The 20,849-nt window shown below is 41.7% G+C and overlaps 1 protein-coding gene across 5 annotated transcripts in view; it reads right to left on the bottom strand.

The window, feature by feature from the left end:
• Positions 1–20,849, bottom strand: part of AMBRA1 (autophagy and beclin 1 regulator 1) — a 129,768-nt gene that overhangs the window by 91,739 nt on the left and 17,180 nt on the right. For 2 of the 5 annotated variants that reach the window (XM_074148754.1, XM_074148756.1), the window contains 2 exons: positions 14,606–14,692; positions 6,900–7,082 (listed from right to left, as the gene is read on the bottom strand). The exons of 1 other annotated variant lie outside the window; for it this stretch is intronic. In XM_074148754.1, the coding sequence (XP_074004855.1) occupies positions 6,900–7,082; positions 14,606–14,692 (270 nt within the window). The remainder of the gene's footprint in view (positions 1–6,899; positions 7,083–14,605; positions 14,693–20,849) is intronic. 2 more of the 5 variants (XM_074148755.1, XM_074148757.1) reach the window with 2 other exon arrangements.

Raw genomic sequence — 20,849 nt, 5'->3', positions numbered from 1 at the left:
AATTCTAACCACTTGGAAACGTCACAACTGATACCCATTGTACACGGTTCGTAGCGCAAGCATAGAATCAGCTCCCCCATCAGGCTTCAATACTGGAATAAAGTGTCAAAAGTAAGCACCAACTTTTTCTTTCTTCTTTATAATATATTGCACTGTTAACGCTACTGCTCTTCCAATGAAAGCATAACTTCAAAAACAGTGCTAATGTGTTAGACCTACAGGCTTGAAGAATGTTAACCACTGTCTGCTCTGTGTGGCCAGCAACAAACTAGTAACAGCTTGCTTCCTAATCACTCTCATTAATACCAGACGTCACCTACTAGGTGACCTAGTTTGACTTCAGAGTTTCCCCAGACACAAAATAAAAGCAAAAGGAAAACAATGAGCGCAGCTCATAAGCAGCAGAAAAACTTGAACGAAGGGTACCATCTCGACATCAAAACTGTTTCTGCAAGCCCAGGCAACCAACAATATGGAATGTGATGTGAGCTTTTCTGGCAACTGTCATCTTTCAAAAGGCACTCATTCTTCCACCGCCCTGCCATGAAGACGCTTGCCTTGCTGGAATGTGACTTAATGGTAAAATAACATTATGCTGAAGAGGTTAGCAATATCCTGCAGAACTGCTGCAAGGAAATAGTCATTGCCTGTCACCGCATCCAGGCAGTATTATTAGACACTAAGACCAAGATAAGGGGAATATAAAAGACTGTCACAAAAGATAAAGATAAAAAGAATAGGGAAAATGAAGCTGCAGGCTACTATGAGTAGATCACAAGCCAAGCTAAGACTCTCACTAATCCTTGAAAAATGAAGTTCAAAGAGTAGATTCAATATCATTCCCATTCATCCAGGACTTGTTAGCATTCTTAGCCTGCAACTGTGTTTAAGATGATGAATATAATTAACATAAACTGCTACGTATCTGGAAGCAACATCCCAGTGCTAACTGCTCCAGAATCCTATAACAAAGATGAAAAAAAACCAACACAAAGTGACCACCAAGTTCCACTAAATTCAGGCCTGCCTTGAAAGCTAGTTTTGAGAAGGTCCACCTTCATCAACAACAATGACACAGAGCTACATGAGCCAGGAAACAGCATCAAAACTACATATAAAGGGGCTCTGGGAAGAAAACAACAAAGGCAGGTACATACAACAAATAGCAATCCTGCTTTTAGTATCTTTATCAGAGCTTAAATAACAAATTGCTAATGAGAATATTATTTGTAGCTGCTCAAGGGAGACGGAAAACAAGCTGTCCCATCTAAGACTTCCAGAAAGAAATCGCTGCTTTTTCTGCAGTATGCTGATGTGTCGTGGATCCTAAAAATCCATTTCTATTGCCATTTAAGTGACATGAGCCTGTATAGATTCTCACATCTCCTACCATGTCTTCTGTTAACCTCAAATGTAAACATCTGGATGGTAAGGATTAAAATGAAAAGACCCAGACAAACTGCTTTTAGAAACCTTGTGGTTCAGATATCCTACCTTTCTAACACTGCACCAAAAGGCTACCATTGATCAAGTCATTTGTCCTACACACCTTCACTATGCCCTATGAGAACTTAGCACTCAGTACCTCACCCATCCTGAGGTGTCAGTTTAAGCTATAGTCACTCTATAAGAGGAGTAACCCTCTTTCCTTACCCTCTGGGATTCCCTACTCTTCTCTCTCTCTCTCTCTCCACAATAACAGAACTTGTCTTGCTGTTCTGGAGCTGTAAATCAAAAGCTCCATACTTATCTCAAGTCTCACCAAAAACTTTAGCCATTCCAATCTCTCCTTTCTCCTGCCAAGAAAACCTGGCTCCTACTTGAAGGAGTTTCTTTTGCAGAAGTTGAAGGTTGTCACAGGAAGGAAAAAACACTCTGAAATATTCCGATGCACAGTGAACAGCTGGGAAGGAGAGCAGTAAAGACCAAGCCTGGTTATACAAAGAGTCTTGAGTTCTACCCACGTGCTCTTAGTACTGCTAAGGGAAAACAGCAGGAGCATTGTGAACAATTACATTTCTGCAGATTCATGCTCCCATTGCTCTGTGGCTTTAGCGAACACAATATAGAGTCAGACTGAAAAGGTAGAGATTGGATTTAAACATGAGCAAGGAGTTCCTTCGCAAGGGTAAGGAACAAGTTATTTCAGTAACTAATAACCTCCAACCTCTCTCTCTCCCCTCACTCAAACTTTCCAAAATCTTTCTGTCTCAGCCATTAAGCAAACCACATGCTTATTCACCCCGTGACACACAACTCCCTCCCCAAAGCCTGCTCCCACCATTCCACTTGAGAAGCAATAGGGAGAACAGAATCCGAAACCAAACCCACGGCTCAAGTGCACACTCCTGAGTAACCAGACTGCCACGGCCACTGTCTCCCCTTCTCTCTCTTATTGCAGAGTGGTAGTTCATACACTCCCTAATTAATATTTTCAGGTACCAATGCGTAAGTCGAGAGTCTTAAAGCAGCTAACAAGAAAAGATGCTTTAAATGAAGTCATTCCAAAAGAAGGGTGACTGCCTGGATATCTCATGTGAATCTCTAATCAGCTGTGCGCTTTTCTCCTTAATACATAAAGAAGTTAAACCAAAATGCCAGCTTGAAGTGGAGCACTGACTATGACACAAAACAAGCTCCTAAACCAAACATTTCACCTATGGAAGTGGCCAGAAAAACAATCTACCATACTATTCTCTGAAATAAATGAAAATTGTATTCAAGAAACCAGAAGTGAGACTTACAGCTTTAACACAGTTGCAGTGAGTTGGCGGGTTGTGATCTTAGAACCTTTTAAGGCAAGAGTCTATTGGAGGAACTTAGATTTGGCAATTCTTGCCATGACAGTGTCAATAAAGCAATCAAAAATGGCAGAAGACAGGCAAGGCAGATACTCGTGTATCTTACGCATTTATGAAGAGATCTCTGCAAGATGCTTATTTGAAAAAATCACAAGTCTTGGTCCAGAACATGCCTTAAAATGAAAGCATTTTAAGTTGACAAAGTCAAATAACATCACCTTGAATCTTGTAAGCTTTCGTAAGTGTTTCATCATCTCTGCAAAGCAAGAGCCTGCTTTCACAAAACCAAAATGCCCATTACGATCTCAGTAAAACAGTGCCTGTAGTGCTCATGTTTTCTGTCTGGGTGCTCAGTGGTATCTCAAAAGAAATCAAAAAGATAAAGCACCAGAACAAGATTTCAGGCCTGGGAGGTAAAGCCCTTCTTGTTGTAGAGATATAATAAAGACCCTCCTAGTCTGTGACAATGGCACAGCTGAATGGATCCACCCAAGCACAGATACTCCTGGAAGGAAGGAAAAAGGAGAGGATAGAAAGGGGAAAAGCTGCAGACATTAAAAGAGTGTAATCTCCAAGCTCCTTCCTATCTATATACTACCAGGCAGCCCACTCTCAAAACAAGAAAGAGGAGTGTCAGTCACACCTTTAGCCTTAGCTTGAAAGCCTTTATAGAACTATAGTGAAGGATGTGAGCAAGGCTTTCAGACAGCGAGGCGGGACACCGGCCTATACATCTGTTTTTCAGCCCAACAGATAAAACAAACCTGTATTGGCTCCCACGCTTACTGCGGACAAAAAGGCACATAGATGGCCAGAATTTATCTGCAGAAACACCTTCAACATTCTGATTATGGTGTTGGATTTAGAATTACACATGAAAAAAAATTAGCTTGTGATATCCCAGGAGTCCTAGAAGCATCACCCACAGTCTCCAGCATCAGGGCTGTTCTAGACTAAAGGAAGCCCCTAGAAGAGACCCTGTCAAACTTGCTGAAGAAATCAAATGAAAATATAGCTTAGCTCTATAAATCTAAGTTTACTATGTGATCCAAACATAAAACAGTCAAAAAAGACCTTGAAACTAGAAAGTTCCACATCTATGCTTTGTCTATAAAGAATCTATTTTTACCAGTTATGCTGGAAGACTAAAGTGTTTTAATTCTCCATTGAGATTCTTATCCCAGAATACAAGAAGCCGTTTCATTTTAGGTTAGGATTCTGCTAAAGCTAACTTTAAAACCCACTCATATCAATTTATCTGTTAATAACCTAATATTACAATCTGTATATATATTGCAAACAGTATTAATGCTTTCACACAGACATGACTAAGTTTACAGTTGTCAGTTGTATTCAATAAGCAGTAAGATGACAACAGTGACAGGTTAAACACAGGCAGCGCATGTAGAGAGATAACATCTTATTAAACCAAGTAACACAGGTACAGCTTGTGTCTCCCTCCTCCTCCCTTGTCCATAAAAGCTGGTGTAACAGAAATATTACTAATACCTATAAAAAACCCACTCTACTTCACATTCTGATACCAACAGTGCTGCTATTGCTATCACAAACTAAACGTATCAATTAATTAATTCAAATGAGAAACTGAACGGAGAAAATGATACCACTAGACTGACACTCGGGAAGAGAGGCTTTACCTTAAATTTAGAGGCCACGTGTACACAAACAGTGCAGAGGCCAAGTTCTTCATGCCCTTACTAGGTCATTAGGTAAGCAAAGCTGAAAAGATAACAATAATGAATCATAGAGGAGAAAAAAAACCTCAGAACCCCACAAAAGATGAGAGACAAGAGACAAGGAAAGCTTGTCTCCCAGACACCGTGCCCAAGTACAGCACTCGCTCCTTGCCCAGAGCCCTATGAACAGTAAAACTAACTGGTGTTTAATGCCACTTATACCTTTCTCTAGATCTCTATGAAAATGAAAGAAGAGAGAATATTTACCAATTAGATTAACCAGTTTAGAAAGATAAAGCACCAAGGCAATTTGCTATGGCTTTTTAATTAAAAAAAAAAAAAAAAAAAAAAAAAAATCACTGGATTCCAGGAGAAAAGCATGAGCTGCAGAAAACTAGATGCAGCAGCAACTCCCTGCCCTACGTCAGATCTGGACAAGCAGGGAAGCCAGAGCATCTGTATCAGGCAAGAAAGAAATACAAGAAGAAATACACAACTCTGCTCAGCAAAGGAGGAAGGATAAAGGAGCCAAAAGGAGAAGAAAGAACTCTATATAAGAGATTTCATTGTCAAGTGTCTGCAGAAGAAATGAAATGAGTCACGAGACAAGTTCGAGCTCTAAGGATCCCTGCACAGTAGCCCTCTTTAATCAGCCAGGAGAAATAACGAAGCAGAGAAGGAAAAAGACAGTTATGTCTTGAATACACAGACCTGAATTCAACATGAAATATTCAACCAACAAATTCAGCCACTGCACAGTAAGGAATAAACACTTCTTTTCGCTCAGTATGAAATAAAAGACCGCCTTAGCATGGCTGATTGCACTGCATCCCTGACTGGGTGCTCTTACTGTGTGAACATTATCTGCAGGGGAACACACTTCTCTGCAGGCATTTGCCTGGCTCTATGAATGAAGAACTTACCATCTTTTCTCATCCCAGCAGAAGAAGCCACCTCAGACGAATGAAATATAACAATGAAAACGTTAAGGTCTATGCTTGTGACTCCTGTGCTTTATCTCCCCTCATTTACATCTTACACAAACAAGGCTGCAATGACAGGGGAAGACACTCACTCACCCTGTACTTCTGAATATTTAATTGCTGGAGCATGAAATGACAGCTTCACACAACAACATTCCAGCGGGGGGAGGGGAGGAAGTTTACCATGACTTAAAAAGTCAGAAAGGGATTAGTATCTTGCTTTTCTGGGAATAGCTAGTGTTACCAGTGTCCTTCATAAAGGGACTTCACCCACACAAAGGGCGGGGAGGTTTAACATCATGCCATCTCGAGTATGTGCCACTGAAGCAAGTGAACACGAAAGCTATGACAGTAGCAAAGTTGACAGCATCCTCTGCTGGCAGCAGCAACAAAAAAGCCCAGATTTTTGAGGAGTTCACACCTCCTGTGAAACACACCTCCCTACCACACTACCTCCCTAGACTACTTCTATGACTGTGCTCAGAATCATCTTATGTTTTAATCACAATATACACAAAGGGAGAAAAAATTCAGTGAAATACAGTACCCAGGGAAAATCCCATACTTAAAAGGAAACAACCGAAGACAGACTAGAAAAGGTTGGGTTTTTTTCCTGCTAAAATGGATTTTAATCTAAATTCCTATGCTTTTGGTCTCCATGCCAATGAAACAATCCATTACTGTACTTCCATTTCTGGGAAAGAGTTTGCAATAAATTTTTTTGCTGGGATTACACTGGGTATCACTAGAAGTTCAAAAGCAGGTGTTGGAGAGCCGAATTCAAAAGCTTGTCTGGAGAACTCCTCAGAAGGAAATGCAGTGTCTTACAAGAGTGCTCTTCTAAAGTTTGGATGCAGGACCATTCCTCACTTCGACACAAGAGGCCATTTGCTCTCCTTACAGGAAACTAACCCTTAACATAGATCCACAATCACCAAGTATTCCAGAAAACCAATCCTAAGAATTTCAGCTAATTTGACAAAGTCGTACAGATAGAGCAAGTAAAATTAACAGAATATATTTGACTGTGTCCTACAGCCTTAAACCAAAGAACTAAGTCCTGCAAAACCTCTTAGTGGTTCCTGTTCTGTCTCAAGATTTGAAGGCTCTAATAAACTCTTGGCTCCCCATCTGTTCAATTGGAGAAAAAGATTCTCCTTTTCTTTATTTAACCAGTCCTTTAAATCTGTTTGAGATAGCTTGGTGCATTCAAGGTAGCCTAAAGCATCCTTAATTTTCATAACAGGAATAACAAGACCCATTTGTAGCAATCACTGCTCTAATTATTGATTGAATGACTTAACCTGTTCCTACAGGAAGCCTGAGATGTCTTTGATTGGTAAACAGTAGGAAGCAACAAAGCAGTCTTATGCTGACAACAGGTTCAAGCAAGAGGGCAAGGCAGCAAGCACACTTACTCAAAATCTTCAAATTCCAGATCATTTCCTTCTACGGATGGGCTTGAATTCTCTGAAGTGGAAGAAGAGGAGGAAGAAGAGCGGAGACGGTTTTGTTGGTATCGCATAGAGCGCTGTCGAATACTGTCCCTCCGGGAAAGATACTGGATCATCCTCTGAGCATAATATGCAGCAGGAGACAACCTGAGCGAGAGATAGATATATACACACTCGTTACACAAGTACAGAATGACAACCAGTCCTGTTTTTCCTTTAGAGCTCCAAGTGCCAGGACAGCAGCAGCATATCACAAAATCAGCTGTTTGCATTTTATCCATGAGTAAGACACAGTAAATAAAGTAGCTAAAAGTAATTTTCTCTTTATACACTACACTCCCACGTGATTCCCTTGCTGTGCAAACAGAAGCACTACACAGTACCTACAGACAAGAAGCTCATCCACAGCACAGAGAAGTTTGCTTCTCAGGACTCTTTGGAGCTCATTGTTTCATTTATTACCAGTTCACACAACTAACTCCAACAAACATCCCTGATAAGAATCAAGCTCGCTCCCAACCTGAATTCTGCTTGCGATGCCAACCAGCAGCAGCAGCAGCGTTCAAATAAATATTGAAGGAAGGTGCAGTTTGTTTTGAGGGTACTTATGGAGCCCCATAAAACATCAAGCAGGAGAAAGAAAGGTTTAACAGCTTTGTTTAACTACTTTGTAATCCAAATGGTTGGGATTTCATATACTGGCGATTTCATCAGATCCACTAGATGTATGTTAAGAGAAGCATTAAAAGCCTTGCATCCCACCTGAAAGAAAACATTTTCCTCTGCAATTAACTCTTAATTCGCTCTCATGCATAACTTGGCCTTTGTTTGCATTAGCTGTTACCCCTTTCCTTGATGCTAGACAGGTAAAAACACATTCTCTTTTCCTACACTGCATAGCTCCTATCATGTGCTTTCTGTGACACGATTACTCGGTATTGAAGTCCAGACACCTCAAACGCTTGAATAATCTTTAGCCTTATTTGGCTTAGACTTGAAATTTAATTCGGGGAGGCAGAAGGGGAGATGACAACAGCCCTTCCCAAGTAATTAGACATTAAGTTGTCTATTGCTTTAGCTTCTGGCTCACTCCCTCCCTACCCCCCACTTCCATATATGTGTTTGCATTTTTATGATGCTGGGAAGTGCCAGCTTGGTAACTCGAACTGAATAAAAAAAGAACGAAATCAGTCTTATTTCCTGCAAAGGGACCACAGGCAAGATAATGGAGAGAGCAGCCCTAATTTTTAATCTACAAATGAAAGCGTGAACAGCTTTAAACAAAGAAAAACAAAACAAAAAACCTCAAATGAACAGTGAATTCTAGGGGATAGTCTAGAGAAGAAAATATATTCATTTGCAACCACAAAGAGAGGTAGCCTGTCTGCCTTATAGGAATGCTACCCATCTTCAGAACACAGTTTCAAGCTAAATTCGTTTCACAGTGGACCTCACTGTCAGTCATGAAGACTCTTATGGATACATTCAATTTTACAGTGACCAATACCACATAGTTTCACTGTGTGAAACTACAACCAGTGACAAAAATGCAACTTCATAATCATCTCTGATCATATGATTGTCAGAAGACTTGTGATTTTTTCTCCATTCTAGATCTGTGCTGATTCTATGGGAATGTACTAGGAATAAGATTTTGCTTGTATATGGATAAGTTTCACATCCACAACAGCATGAGCAGCAAACAATCAGACCAGATCTGATAAAGTGCTCTGCTACTATCCCTGAAGTCATATTTCAATGGAAATCTACATTTAATAGTATTTCTAGGGACTGCTTTCTAGAGCAGTATGAAAGAAATGTGCTAATTCTTCAAGGGATAGATTGTTTTAATGGTGTTTTGGCTGCAGACACCCATCAAGGACATTCAATCTCCCATTCCGCAATACATTCAGGGCATATAAGGAAAAGAGAAGGTGGCAAGAAAGAAGGAATTAGAAGTCATGTAGACACTAAGAGAGAGAGTCTTCCCCAGAGTAAGCTCCCCGTACCCTACCAGGCTGCCATCCTGGTAAACAGGCAAGGTTAGTAGACAGACTACAGGCTCAGGGGTCTTAAAACTGATCTAAAACTATCAATAAGCAGCAAAAGAGTAAGGGGAACCACACACTCAGTTTGTTTTGGATCCCTCCTAGACCTTTTATGTGCTGTTCGATGAGTTAGAGCTGTTTGTGCTTACGTAACGTGGAAGGCTGCACTGTACAAACACAGCACTTGTCCCTACTCCCCTGAAGATTTAATAGGCCAAGTATAAAAAAGCAAAGCACTACAGCAGTGCACTCATAAACGAGGAGTTGTTCTCTACTTTGACCTTTTCCATAAGCCAAAGCCTCTGTGTACGCCTAAAAATAAGTCTCCGGCATAATATGTGTATATAGAGAAAGAAAGGAACAGAGAAACAAGGCAACACTGGAATACATGAGCAGTGATCTCAGCAGTCCAGCACTGCAATCCCTGAAACATTTTTCCTTTCCTAATACCACACCAAGGGTGAATTTTCAAGAAGGATACGAAGAATGCATTTTTGCAGACATCCAGTCTTCTCAAACAATGCAGCACATCACAAGAAAAAACACAGCGATACTTGTTAGAACAAGAAAGAGTAGGCAACAAAGCCTGGCCATAATGGATGACGAGATGCCAGATTCAGCTTCTTGACAGCACATGGAACGTAGACCAGAGAGACTGTGAAAAAAGATTGCCAAAGAGAAGACAAGAAGCTTACGTTTGATACACAGAGATAAAGGTGTGAGGGATAAAATACAAAAGGGCAGGGGAGAAACATATTTAAAGCAATGGGCTAAGGAATTAAATCTTTGCAGGTGAGTGCATGCAGGGGAAAAAAAAGCAAGCAGTGTGCTCTTGTGGCCAGGAAGGCCAATGGAATCCTGGGCTGCATAGGGAAGAGTGTGGCTAGTAGGTCGAGGGAGGTCATTCTCCCCCTCTACTCTGCACTGTTGAGGCCACAACTGGAATACTGCATCCAGTTCTGGGCTCCCCAGTTCAAGAGGGACAGGGAACTACTGGAAAGAGTCCAGCAAAGGGCAACAAAGATGATTAAGGGATTGGAGCATCTCCTTTACAAGGAAAGGCTGAGAGAGCTGGGGCTCTTTAGTCTGGAGAAGAGAAGGCTGAGGGGAGACCTTATCAATGCTTATAGGTATCTGAAGGGTGGGTTGAAGGAGGAGGGAGCCAGACTCTTTTCAGTGGTTGCCAGTGAGAGGACGAGGGGCAACGGGCACAAGTTGGAACATAGGAGGTTCCACTCAAATATGAGAAAAATCTTCTTCACGGTGAGGGTGCCAGAGCCCTGGAACAGGCTGCCCAGGGAGGGTGTGGAGTCCCCTTCTTTGGAGATTTTCAAGACCCGCCTGGATGCAGTCCTGAGTAACGTGCTCTGAAATGCTCTGGGCAACCCTGCTTCAGCAGGGGAGTTGGACTAGATGATCTCTACGGTCCCTTCCAACTCTAAAAAAAAAATTCAGTGAAATTCAGTGAAAATTCAGTGAAAAAAAAAAAGTGTATTTGTCAGGCTGTATCTGTCCTTGGAATACAGTTACGACACAGATCAGAACCAGAGCTGAGAGCCAGCATAAGAGCGTTAGCTGTCCTGGAGGGAGGAGAAGGTTGCATTGCAGCATAGAAACACCGGCTAACATTAAACAAACCTCCTCAGTTCACTCAGCTGTTGAACACAAGTGTAAACCAGCTCCTGACCAAAGTCAGTCTATCTGCTGGCTCAACACGCGCCCGTCACAGCGGGCTTCCCAGGCCACTTCTCTCTTCCCTGTCCTTCTAACAAAGCAGGGGCAAAACACAGGCAGAGGTTATCCAGTAATCCTTACACCAAGTTCGTGTTCACAGGACAGCAGGCTGCGTTTGAGAACACCACAGGAGCTAAATTAACCTAGTCTGAGGTGACTGGGTCCCATTTACCGGAGCGGATGGTTCAGAGGAGGAGAGGCCACGCTGCCACAAAACACGGCAGCGAGTGGGAGCAACGCTGTAGTGCAAAAACCAGAACCAAAACAGCTTCTGTCTCATCCAACCACCGCATCATCGGGAGGCAGTGCATTCTCTAGGCACCCAGTGCTGCTGGCTGGCCTGTGAGAAGTGGAACCGAGGGAAGGATATGTTTTGCTACCATTAGTAAAGTTCAAGTATCCTGCTTTAAATAGCATTCTGAATAATAGAGCAAGCTACTACAGCGTCCTTGGTTACAGCCAGATATCCAATCCAGCTGGCTGTATTTATGGACAACATAAAAATATTAAATTTAATTTTTTTAAATTTTTTTTTTCCACAAAGGCAGCTTCTTTCCATCCTCCCCCTTTTTAGTATCTTCTAAGGAAGTAATTTAAAAAAAAATAAAAAATTACAGGATCATCTAGAGAACGTCTAGACCTAGTTCCCCAAGACAAACACAAGAATTGGTGTATCTGCATCCAAGAGCGCTATGCCCAAGCTGTGCAGACCCCCAAGTCTCCTAACGTTTCAGATGTACTGACACTACTCATCAACCCTGGCTTGATGCTGATGGCCAGGGTGTTGACTGACATTACAGCTCACACCTCTAAATGCCTCTCAGTCAGCAGACATGTTTTAAAGGGGTTACCTGATTGGTGTCATTCATTTCCTTGGTGATACCTACGGTGGCATACATACCACCAGTCCTTGAGCTGAAGGCAATGCTGGTAGCGGCCACCAACTTTTGGTTGCTCCCATTCCACTTAAGCCTTAAACTTACAGGCAACATTCGGCCTGAGGGTCTCTTTCCCGGTAACTTTCTAGCAGCTTAATTTTTTTTCCTAGAGATGTATCTACCAAATACCCTTGTGATGCTTTATATATGCAGTCTGGGAGCACCTTTTTGAGGATTTCTATTAAAAAAAAAGTTATAGGTGTTCTTTGATGACAGCTTTCTTTGATTCCTCTGCAGATTGTTTTCTGAAAGTACATATGGAAACTGTGGAGAATGACAGAACAGCCAAGCTGACCTTAGAGAAGTTCAGCAAGGCCACCGAGATCGACTGCTGCAGTCTACATCAGAATATTCATTCTGAATCTGAGGGAACTTAAAAAAAAAAAAAATAAATGTTTTCCCTGCCTCCCTCCTGAACTACGTTACTCAAATATAGCTCCATTACAGACAGTAGATGCAGAAACAAAACTAACATACATACACTCTTAAAAATAAATTCTTCAAATCACGGTGTTTTAAAAAAAAAAAAACAACAACCAACCAAACAAACAAAAAACCAACAAAAAACCAAACTCCATTAGAGGCAACTTGGTGTTAAGGAAAATCATAGAGTGGAAGGGACCTTAAAGATCATCGAGTTCCAATCCCCCTGCCCTGGGCAGGGACACCTCCCACTAGACCAGAAAGTATATATATTTTTAATATGTATTTAAATGCACATAGATTTAGTTTATTTCACCTTTATTTCACTTTTCCACTTTGTTATTTAAGAACAGATGAAAGTCATAGCTTTCTGCTATAAACTTAGGATGTTACAGAAAAAACTCAGAATGCAATAGCACTCCTCTTAACTACATCCCTAATTTCAAACAAGTTAAAGGGATGGTTAAAAAGATCCTACTAGGCTAGCCACACCAGTAAGGTTTATGGAGGAAGACTGATCTTACCCCACTCAAAACTCCCAGCTCATGCCAATTATGCATCTATAAATCTCATCCTCTGAAAAGGACTGACACTTACTGGAATAAATTAACACTCTTAAAAGAAGTTTCAACACTCAACTTTTCTTTTAAAGCTCCTTATAAACTCAAGCTACTATAGCTTCTACCACAGCCTAGAAACACTTGGACTGTCACACGAAGAGCATCGCATCAGTTCAAAAATGGCTTCAAGTAGAAGAATATTTTTGACAATGGTCCTTATGCTAGGCAATGTCTCAGGCAGTGATCCTTTTTCATACATTTTATTGAGTTACACCATAGCAGAGATCTGACACAAGGGAAAAAAAAAAAAACAGAATTCAGTAACCTAGGCAGGCACTCCTTTTCTTTTTCAAAAGGCAGCTCCCAGAGAGCCAGAATCAGTTCTTACAATCGCTGCTCAAAAATCTGCCTGCTTTGGGTTACACATTCCAGAAATAAGGAATGGTGCACTTCCAGCCATTTAGCAGTTCTTGGCATTCATAAATTGACCTGAATGTAGTAACATCTTTTAATTAACATTTGTAAAATATCATTTTCATCTTTCCAGGTAAATCAATCCCTTTACCTGCCATTTAATCAATTGCCATTTAGAAAGCTTTTAAATTTATCAGCATCATTCTGACATGCAGTTGCCAAGACCTTCTGCAGTTACCCAACTTGGTTTCTCAATGACCTTGTGTAAAGGTAGCACACTCCACCGTACTTTCACCTCACTAGTTTTATTTACATCATTCCTGAGTCTTTGAATTATCTTTACAAAGCAACTTTCTTTGCAATAAATGGGGGGGGGGGGAAAAGCCTAATATAAGATTTCACCTCTACAAGGCCTCATCTACAGAGATAGTTAGCAAGGAGCTATTTACCAGCACAGTTATACCATGTAGCCAGGTTGAAACATACCCTTTTATTTCAGAACTTGTACTTAGAGCATCATCCGTATAAAAATGCAGATTTTGTTGTTAATGATGCAAAAAAGAATGAGATTTTTTTAAAAAAAAAAATCACCACCCTCCTTCAGCAACTTAAATATTTAATTTTCATACACTGGTACTTCTATACTCTCCTTTATGATAAATCCTAGTAGCCTTTAAAACATGCAGCTATGCCAGAAGTTCCTTAAGAGGCTAAATAAGATATATTTTACACTTACTGAAATTTCTTCATTCATGGTTTTGTTAAAACCATCCAAAGAAAGCTTATTTGTCACGATTTATTCTTTGAAAGCTTCCAAAGCTGCTTGCCATTCACGATTCTATCATTTCTTCTGACAGAGCCTGTGGGTCACGTTACCCCATCTGTTGCTTTATAATACACTAAGCAGAAACCGCAAAGATCACTCCTTTCCATTTTTGATAACTCTGCCATGTTTGCTTTTTGTAGTCCTCTGAAACACTCCCACATTTTCTGGAGATGAAGCAGCACTACAGGTGTTTCTATGCCTAATGTCAATGATTCATGACTCTTCAGAAATAACTGTCAGTATTTTGTTCTTAGTTAAGTACACTTAACGTCCTAGTTATGCTCTCTCATATAGGTATATTAATGGAGAAATTCCACTCTTCCAAGCATGTTGTCTGCTCATATCAGCTCCTAACTGCCTTTACTGCATTCTGCCTCACTCCTCAATAGACCATTTGTTTTCCTTCATTTTTCTTCAGAAGTGATTTCAAATGTATTGATATAATCTCATTTACTGTTGGACCTGCTTGCCACCTAGTGTTCTCCATCCCAAATGATTTCAGGAATCCTTATGCGCTTACTTAACAGCAATTTCTTCCCCTTTTCCTCATTTTCTTCCAGGCTTAACAGCATCTTCTCATTTGGTTTGCACCATGCCCCCATGGCAAGTCATTGAGAAGGACATTGGCCCAATAATAGAACCATTCCTAAAGGATTCAGTGAGTTATACCAAAGTTATGCTTTTGTCTATGAAACTTAAATACCTTTAGATTGCATTTAGCTCTTACCTGGCTGGATCTGGGTAGATCGGGTGTTCCCGGGACCCTGCTCCATCGTAGCGAGATAATGAAATGAGGGAAGACTCCAGCAATCTCCTAGAAAGGAAAAACAAATAACGAAGTCAAAGACCATTCAGGAACATCCCTCCTGTTCATGCCCTACTTTCTGAAACCTCTTAAGACTATTTCTATCGTCAGTGCAGAGAATTCTGCAACATACTGAACCATTCACTGATGGCTGAAGTGTTTTCACTCCACATCTATTCAAAGTGTAATATTTTCACTGCACATGAGAAAGAACACCTCAAGTAAGGAAGAAGAGTGGTCCCAAACCCTCTTCCAAATTTCGAGAGAAAGATGCAGATACTACTTCTCCTTCGGAGACAAGCCATCCCTATTTGTCAGGTCCATAAACACTAACGCTGCGTTGGCCATCTGTCAAATTCTTACCTACTCAAAGGTGGCTACACAGGGAACAGGCCAAGGAGCAGGGGGCATGTGGACTTTAAGGGCACAGCTGGTGTTTATTCACAGTAAGATATTCAATCTTAGCCTCAATGCTCAGAAAGAGAGGTTTTCAGCCAAAAAAAAAAAAAAAAAATTCATTTCCTCTGTACCTTGATCAGCCACAGGGAGAGATACCAAATATTCACTCAAGAAGTAAATGTATGCAAATGCAGCCAGACAGCTTGAATATATGAGAAGTGAGTCTGAGTCATGAAAGCAGCAGAATCAAAAGTATGTAGCAGGAACATGTCCTCCATCCTGGCTTCTACATGCACTTCTAGCTTCTTGTCATAAAGCAGAGGATGGTATTGTTTCAAGACTGACTCATTCAAGCCTGTCGCAGCCATTAGATGAACAAGAGAGATGATTTGGGGTGGGCGTGGAAAGTGGAAAAATCAACCGGCAAAGTTTATAAGGCTGCCGAGTTCCCTTTCAAGTCTTTTTGCCTCAGAACTCCTGCTAAATTTTCTTTTCAAGTCTTCATAACTTAAATGAAAACTGTTGTGGTTTGAAAGTCAAAGAAGTCCAACATCACATCTGTTCTCTTCACACACACAATTGGTGAGAAAGATCTGAACCTTTCAGTCTTAGCCCCACGCTCCTCTTTTGCAGTTAGCATTTGGAATGCAGGACAGCAAGCGTCAACACAGGAAGAAGGACCAGATATAATCCATACCCAATTTCCCATTTCTAGCCAGATATAGACAGTAGAAATGCAAACGAGACATGTTTTTTTCCAGCAGCAGCCCCCCCATCAGGATCCCCATACAACTTTTCACTGCCTTCCAGCATTTTTTTTTTTTTAATTTACTTCAATTTTACATTATAAATCTAGAATACAGAAAACAGCAAGAGATCGCTCCAGTTACTTGGAAAGGCACGTGTCAGCTCGAGAGACTCAGTACTTGCTGCAAAGCGCTGGGACTCTACAGAAGGCAAGAAATCCTGTCCTCTCTGGCGCAAAGTTGCTTGGCAACCATTTGTCTTATTCAAGAACAGTTATTAAATCTCTTAAACTTTAAGATGAATTAGTTCCCCAAGTTACTGAGTCAAAAGCTCTAACCTTCAACACTGCTAGATAACAGGAATCCCTTGGCTCCCCACAAAGTTATCATACTCCAATCCTGCCTTACCAAAGCCTCTCTCCAGCTCCAAATACTCAAGTCAATATACGCAAAAGCAGCTAATCCGGAACAAACACTGCCAACAGCTTTATGAGGTATACCTGATGTCCTATACCTAGGAGGTATAATTATCACCCGCTTCACATATAAACCGCAGAAGGGATATTCTACCTATTCAGTCAGCTGGCCCCTTTCTAAACCACTGGCTCAGAGTTCAGAGACTGGGTTACTGCCACTGCAATGCCAACATGCTTTTTAGAAGTCGGCTCCTCAGAGCTGCCTGGATGTGCCGAGGCCGTCACCCCGTTGGACTGTCCTGTCTAATCACTGGACTTAATATCAAGGAGAAAGATCTCCCAACAGCACGCAGAGGCTGGCAGGGCCACAACCCTAGAAACAGTAGCTGCCTCCTTCCAGGTGTGAACAACCTACACACAACCCAAGTGGCTTGTTTGATGCCATTTCCCTGCAATGCCTACAGCGTCCTCTTAATGCGTACACACAAATAATCATCCAACTCACTATCTCTGACAAGTCTCGCCACCCTCTTTCCTGACCTTTCAGAGTCTATCCACTAAACCACACAGCAATATCAGAGCAAGGGAAGATGACCAGTACGTGCTGCACCGCTCAGCAGGCTCTGTTAGAAAGGAGTCTCCAGGTATTCTCCAGCCATGTTTCCCTTCTCACCTTTGGAAAGGTTGGGAGCTGCCCAAGAAGAGCACTGAATTAGAGGCATCACCTTCAGAAAGCAGCCAGCAGCTGTGCTGAAGGAAATCAAAAGGTATACCAACCAGAGGGCACCAGAACGGTGTGGAAGCAGGAGCAGGGCACACATTGTAGTTACTCGGTATAGGTCTGCCAGGAGTCCTTCTGCTTGGCTCGGGAACAGCACTTCAAGGAATCTACACTCCATCTGATCCTTGAAATAAATACTTGAAGAGCCTTGCTCTACCGGGTACCTGGCACCTCAGACACTGCTGCTTCAGGAGCACCTCCTTCACCAGAAGGGCTCCCTAGGAAGACCAGCAGCTGTGGGGTGTGGGGAGCGGGATGACAAATGCACCCCATTAAACAAAGCCCCCAGGACCCTCTCCGAGGCTGCGCTGCCCCATGTTGAACAGTCTCGGCTAAGACCACCATTCCAGCAGAACCTTCCAAGCCTGCCAAGACCCAACTCAACTCCTGCACCCTCTCGCACTGAGGCACACAAGCCATATATTAGGGTGGGTGGATCAAGCGGGCAAATATAACTCAGTTAACAGCAACTGCTAAAAGCTGTAGCTGATTTTAAGCCATACTGGTAGTTCTTAATTGTCCTACAACTGTGCCCTCTCAAATCACAAAGCAAACAGGTGGATATAAATATATATAGTAAGCAAAAAAAAAAAAAAACCACACCAAAAAACCAAAACAAGAAAACCTGCAATCTCATGAGATCCAGATGGACTATCTCTGTGCTTAATGCTCCAGAGAATAACAATATCTGTACTGAAACTAGAGTACTAAACACAAAATCTATTATTTAACTAACTCATTCTCAACTGAGCCCTTGAGACCCAAGTTACAGATCCAAATGCATTTGGTACTGACAAATGGGTTCAATAATAGACACACTGCTATAATCATCAATAAAGTGTCCCATCTGTGACAATGACAGTGTAACCTACCGTCCCCCAGGAAAGCACAGAGAAATGTTTTTAAAGTAAGTCATGCTGTAGTCTATCAAGTCTTAGTTGCCACATTCATACCTTCTGCCACCCAAAGCCCCAGAAGAGACATAGACCATTTATTGTCAGTAAGCCAAAAGCATTAAGGTAGCCCAATATCCTACCACAGTAAATGCTGAGGTTGGGAGCAATTCTGTTAAGGAGGATAAATATAATTCATAGATGAATAGAAGCAGCTCTGTTACAGGGAACTGTTAGCCACTAAACATCTAAGTTTCCAACAGAGAAGCACGCAAAGACAGAACAGAAATGCATATTGCATCTCCTTTTGAAACATTTCAGTAGATCATGCTTGACTCCTGAATCCTTTCTGCAGCTTACAGCACCCTCTTTCTCTCCCACACCATCCCATTTTTGCTACCCAGATATATAACAGGCTAACACTAGGCTCTGTGGAAGCAATTGCTCCACTATCTCCGTCTAGACAATATGAAATTGTCACAAATGACATCTAAAGTACAATTAGCAGAGAAACTGCAATTTCCTCCCCCGCTCACAGGGAAAAAAAAAATAAAAATCACACATTATCATCCTCCAGGTTGTCAGTCAATGCTGCAATGATGAAGATTAACTCTGCTCACCCTGAGATATGCTTCTGGCACAGCTTGCTAAAATAGGAGGAGGGGGATTGTAGTTTTTTTGTTGGTTTATTTATTTTTTTTTTTTATTAAAAACTACTACAAGAAGATATAAATTGCCTCTGTTGAGCAGCATTGAGATCTCAGCAGATTCCATTTCTGTCAGGCATCAGTAGCTATCGAACCGCCGCTTATGCTTGCTCTGTTACCTCCGGTCTGCAAACAGCGGCAATCGCTTCCAAGGAGGGGGAAAAGAAGGAAAGTCCAAGGTACAGGACACCTTTAGACACAGGAGAGAGAAAAGGAGTGCAAGCACACAAGACACGATGAGCCAAAAAGGGAAATTTCTCAGGAATGAAGCAGCTCAATGCCAGAAGCTGCAGCTCGAGGGGAAGAAAAAGAAAAAAAAAAAAAAGAAAAAAAGAAAGTCATCAAGCAGCCTCCTCGCAGCGCATCAGCCATTGGACTATACCCACACCCTCCCCACGGGGGCGAGGATCGCCACCAAAAGCCTCTTGGGGACAGGGTGATTCATTCCGGCAGGCTTCAAAAAGATATTTAAGCGCAGCAAATGTAACTTCTCAGTAATAGTTTCTAAGGATGCGCAATTCCCACACCGCGTCTTCGATTCGCCGCGACAGCAGGCACGCTGCTGGGTAGCGCTTAATCCAGGCAGCACCCGGGGAAGGGCTTTCCTCCCCAGCCAGAAGGGAGGCGCTAACAAACCGAGGCTTAGTTTCCTTAAAAATCAAAAGGGTGCTTAGTCAGCTGCCATCCTCCTAAGCTGGTGCTGCACACCAGAGTAAACCAGTAAAATGAAGCAAGCACTCCTGTCTCTCCCACAGCCTCAGCCTTCAGTGACGAAGGGGGCCTAAGACAGAGCACTTCATCGTTATCCATTGAAGCAGAAGTGTATCGACAGCTCTGGCAGCTTCTGTGAGCTTCCTCCTCTGGTTTTATATCTTCCCTGGAAAGGCTTTTATATTCCCTACTGCCCATTTGGAGGTGAAATTACTGCACTACTTCATATTACATCCCTTTCCCAGCCCTCCGAATTACAGCCGGCAGACAGTTCTCCCGAGCGCTCATCCCTACGGATGCGCTCCTGCGGTTCCTCATAGGAATGTAAAGAATAGCAACAGTTTAAAACTAGATTCCCTTACAGCAGGGCAACGTTTAACCTAAAGATAACAAGAAAGCTGAAGCCTAAAGACAGCTGAGTGTTCTCCAGCTGCCCAATAACACTGCTACCCTCCCTCAAATCCTAAACTCAATTATTAACTGTTAACAAGTCCAATTAATTCTTCGAGATCAATTACAGCCTCAATAGAACACAGAAAACTATTCTAAACAAAAATCTCAACCAACCCAATCCCTGGCCTTCCCCCACCCCCGTTTCTTAGAAGAATAGGGAAAAAAAAATTATTTCAGACATTTCTGTATTGTGTTGCCTACTTTCAAAGAGCAAATTGAAATCACATAAGCAGAAACCATCAAGCATTTTGTTCCATAGCTTCATTTTCCATAAAAGTTTTGTAGTTCTTGTCAAACAGAAAAACACTATTGCGATCACCAATTTCATATTCAAGCTTAAAATAAAAAAAAAAAAGCAATCAGTATGCAGTTCTAAAGACTGCCTGAAAAGATGATTTCTAAAATTAATCCTTAACATAATCTACTCCGATACCTCTAAGCTAACATTTCTAGACTGTTTCAGCTTTCACACGGTTATGGCTAGGCATATCTAGCCCGGCATCAAGACTGAATTAAAACAGGTCACATGCTGATGATTAGAAGAGATGTCAAACAAAATGGTCAAACTTTTTCTTAAGGCAGTTGGAACCACCTACAAGAGATAAATCTCTACAAGAGATTTCACTGCTGATGAAAACCTCAACACTCACTTCTGCACTCCTCTGAGTTAGCTCCTCCACCCCCTCATTCACATCTTTGCCATACTCGTCCTCACCAAGGTGGTTACCTTTCTTACGAGTATCCAAGCCCTGCTAGGCATTCTTTTCATCACTTTTTTTTTTTAAGTTACTCCAAATAATGAATGCCCTTTGCAAGAAAATTTCCTTTGTTTAGGGAAAACAGTGACAGCAAAGATGCGATACGTGATCACAGACAAGTTCCAAACATGTTTTTTCTAGAACACTTTGGCCTGTTTGTGAGAGTGCTAAGTCTGAAGGGCAACCAGGGACAGAGAAGACATCCTTCCCAGCTGGAGGTGTGGAGTTGTCAGAGAAGCAGGTTTGATATAGGACAGAAGTTGTCACAAGAAAACATCTTTACCCCATCACTGATTCTGGGC

This window comes from Numenius arquata, chromosome 6 (genome assembly GCF_964106895.1).
Source record: "Numenius arquata chromosome 6, bNumArq3.hap1.1, whole genome shotgun sequence".
Lineage (NCBI taxonomy): Eukaryota > Metazoa > Chordata > Aves > Charadriiformes > Scolopacidae > Numenius > Numenius arquata.
This window is presented reverse-complemented; position numbering and strand designations above follow the sequence as displayed.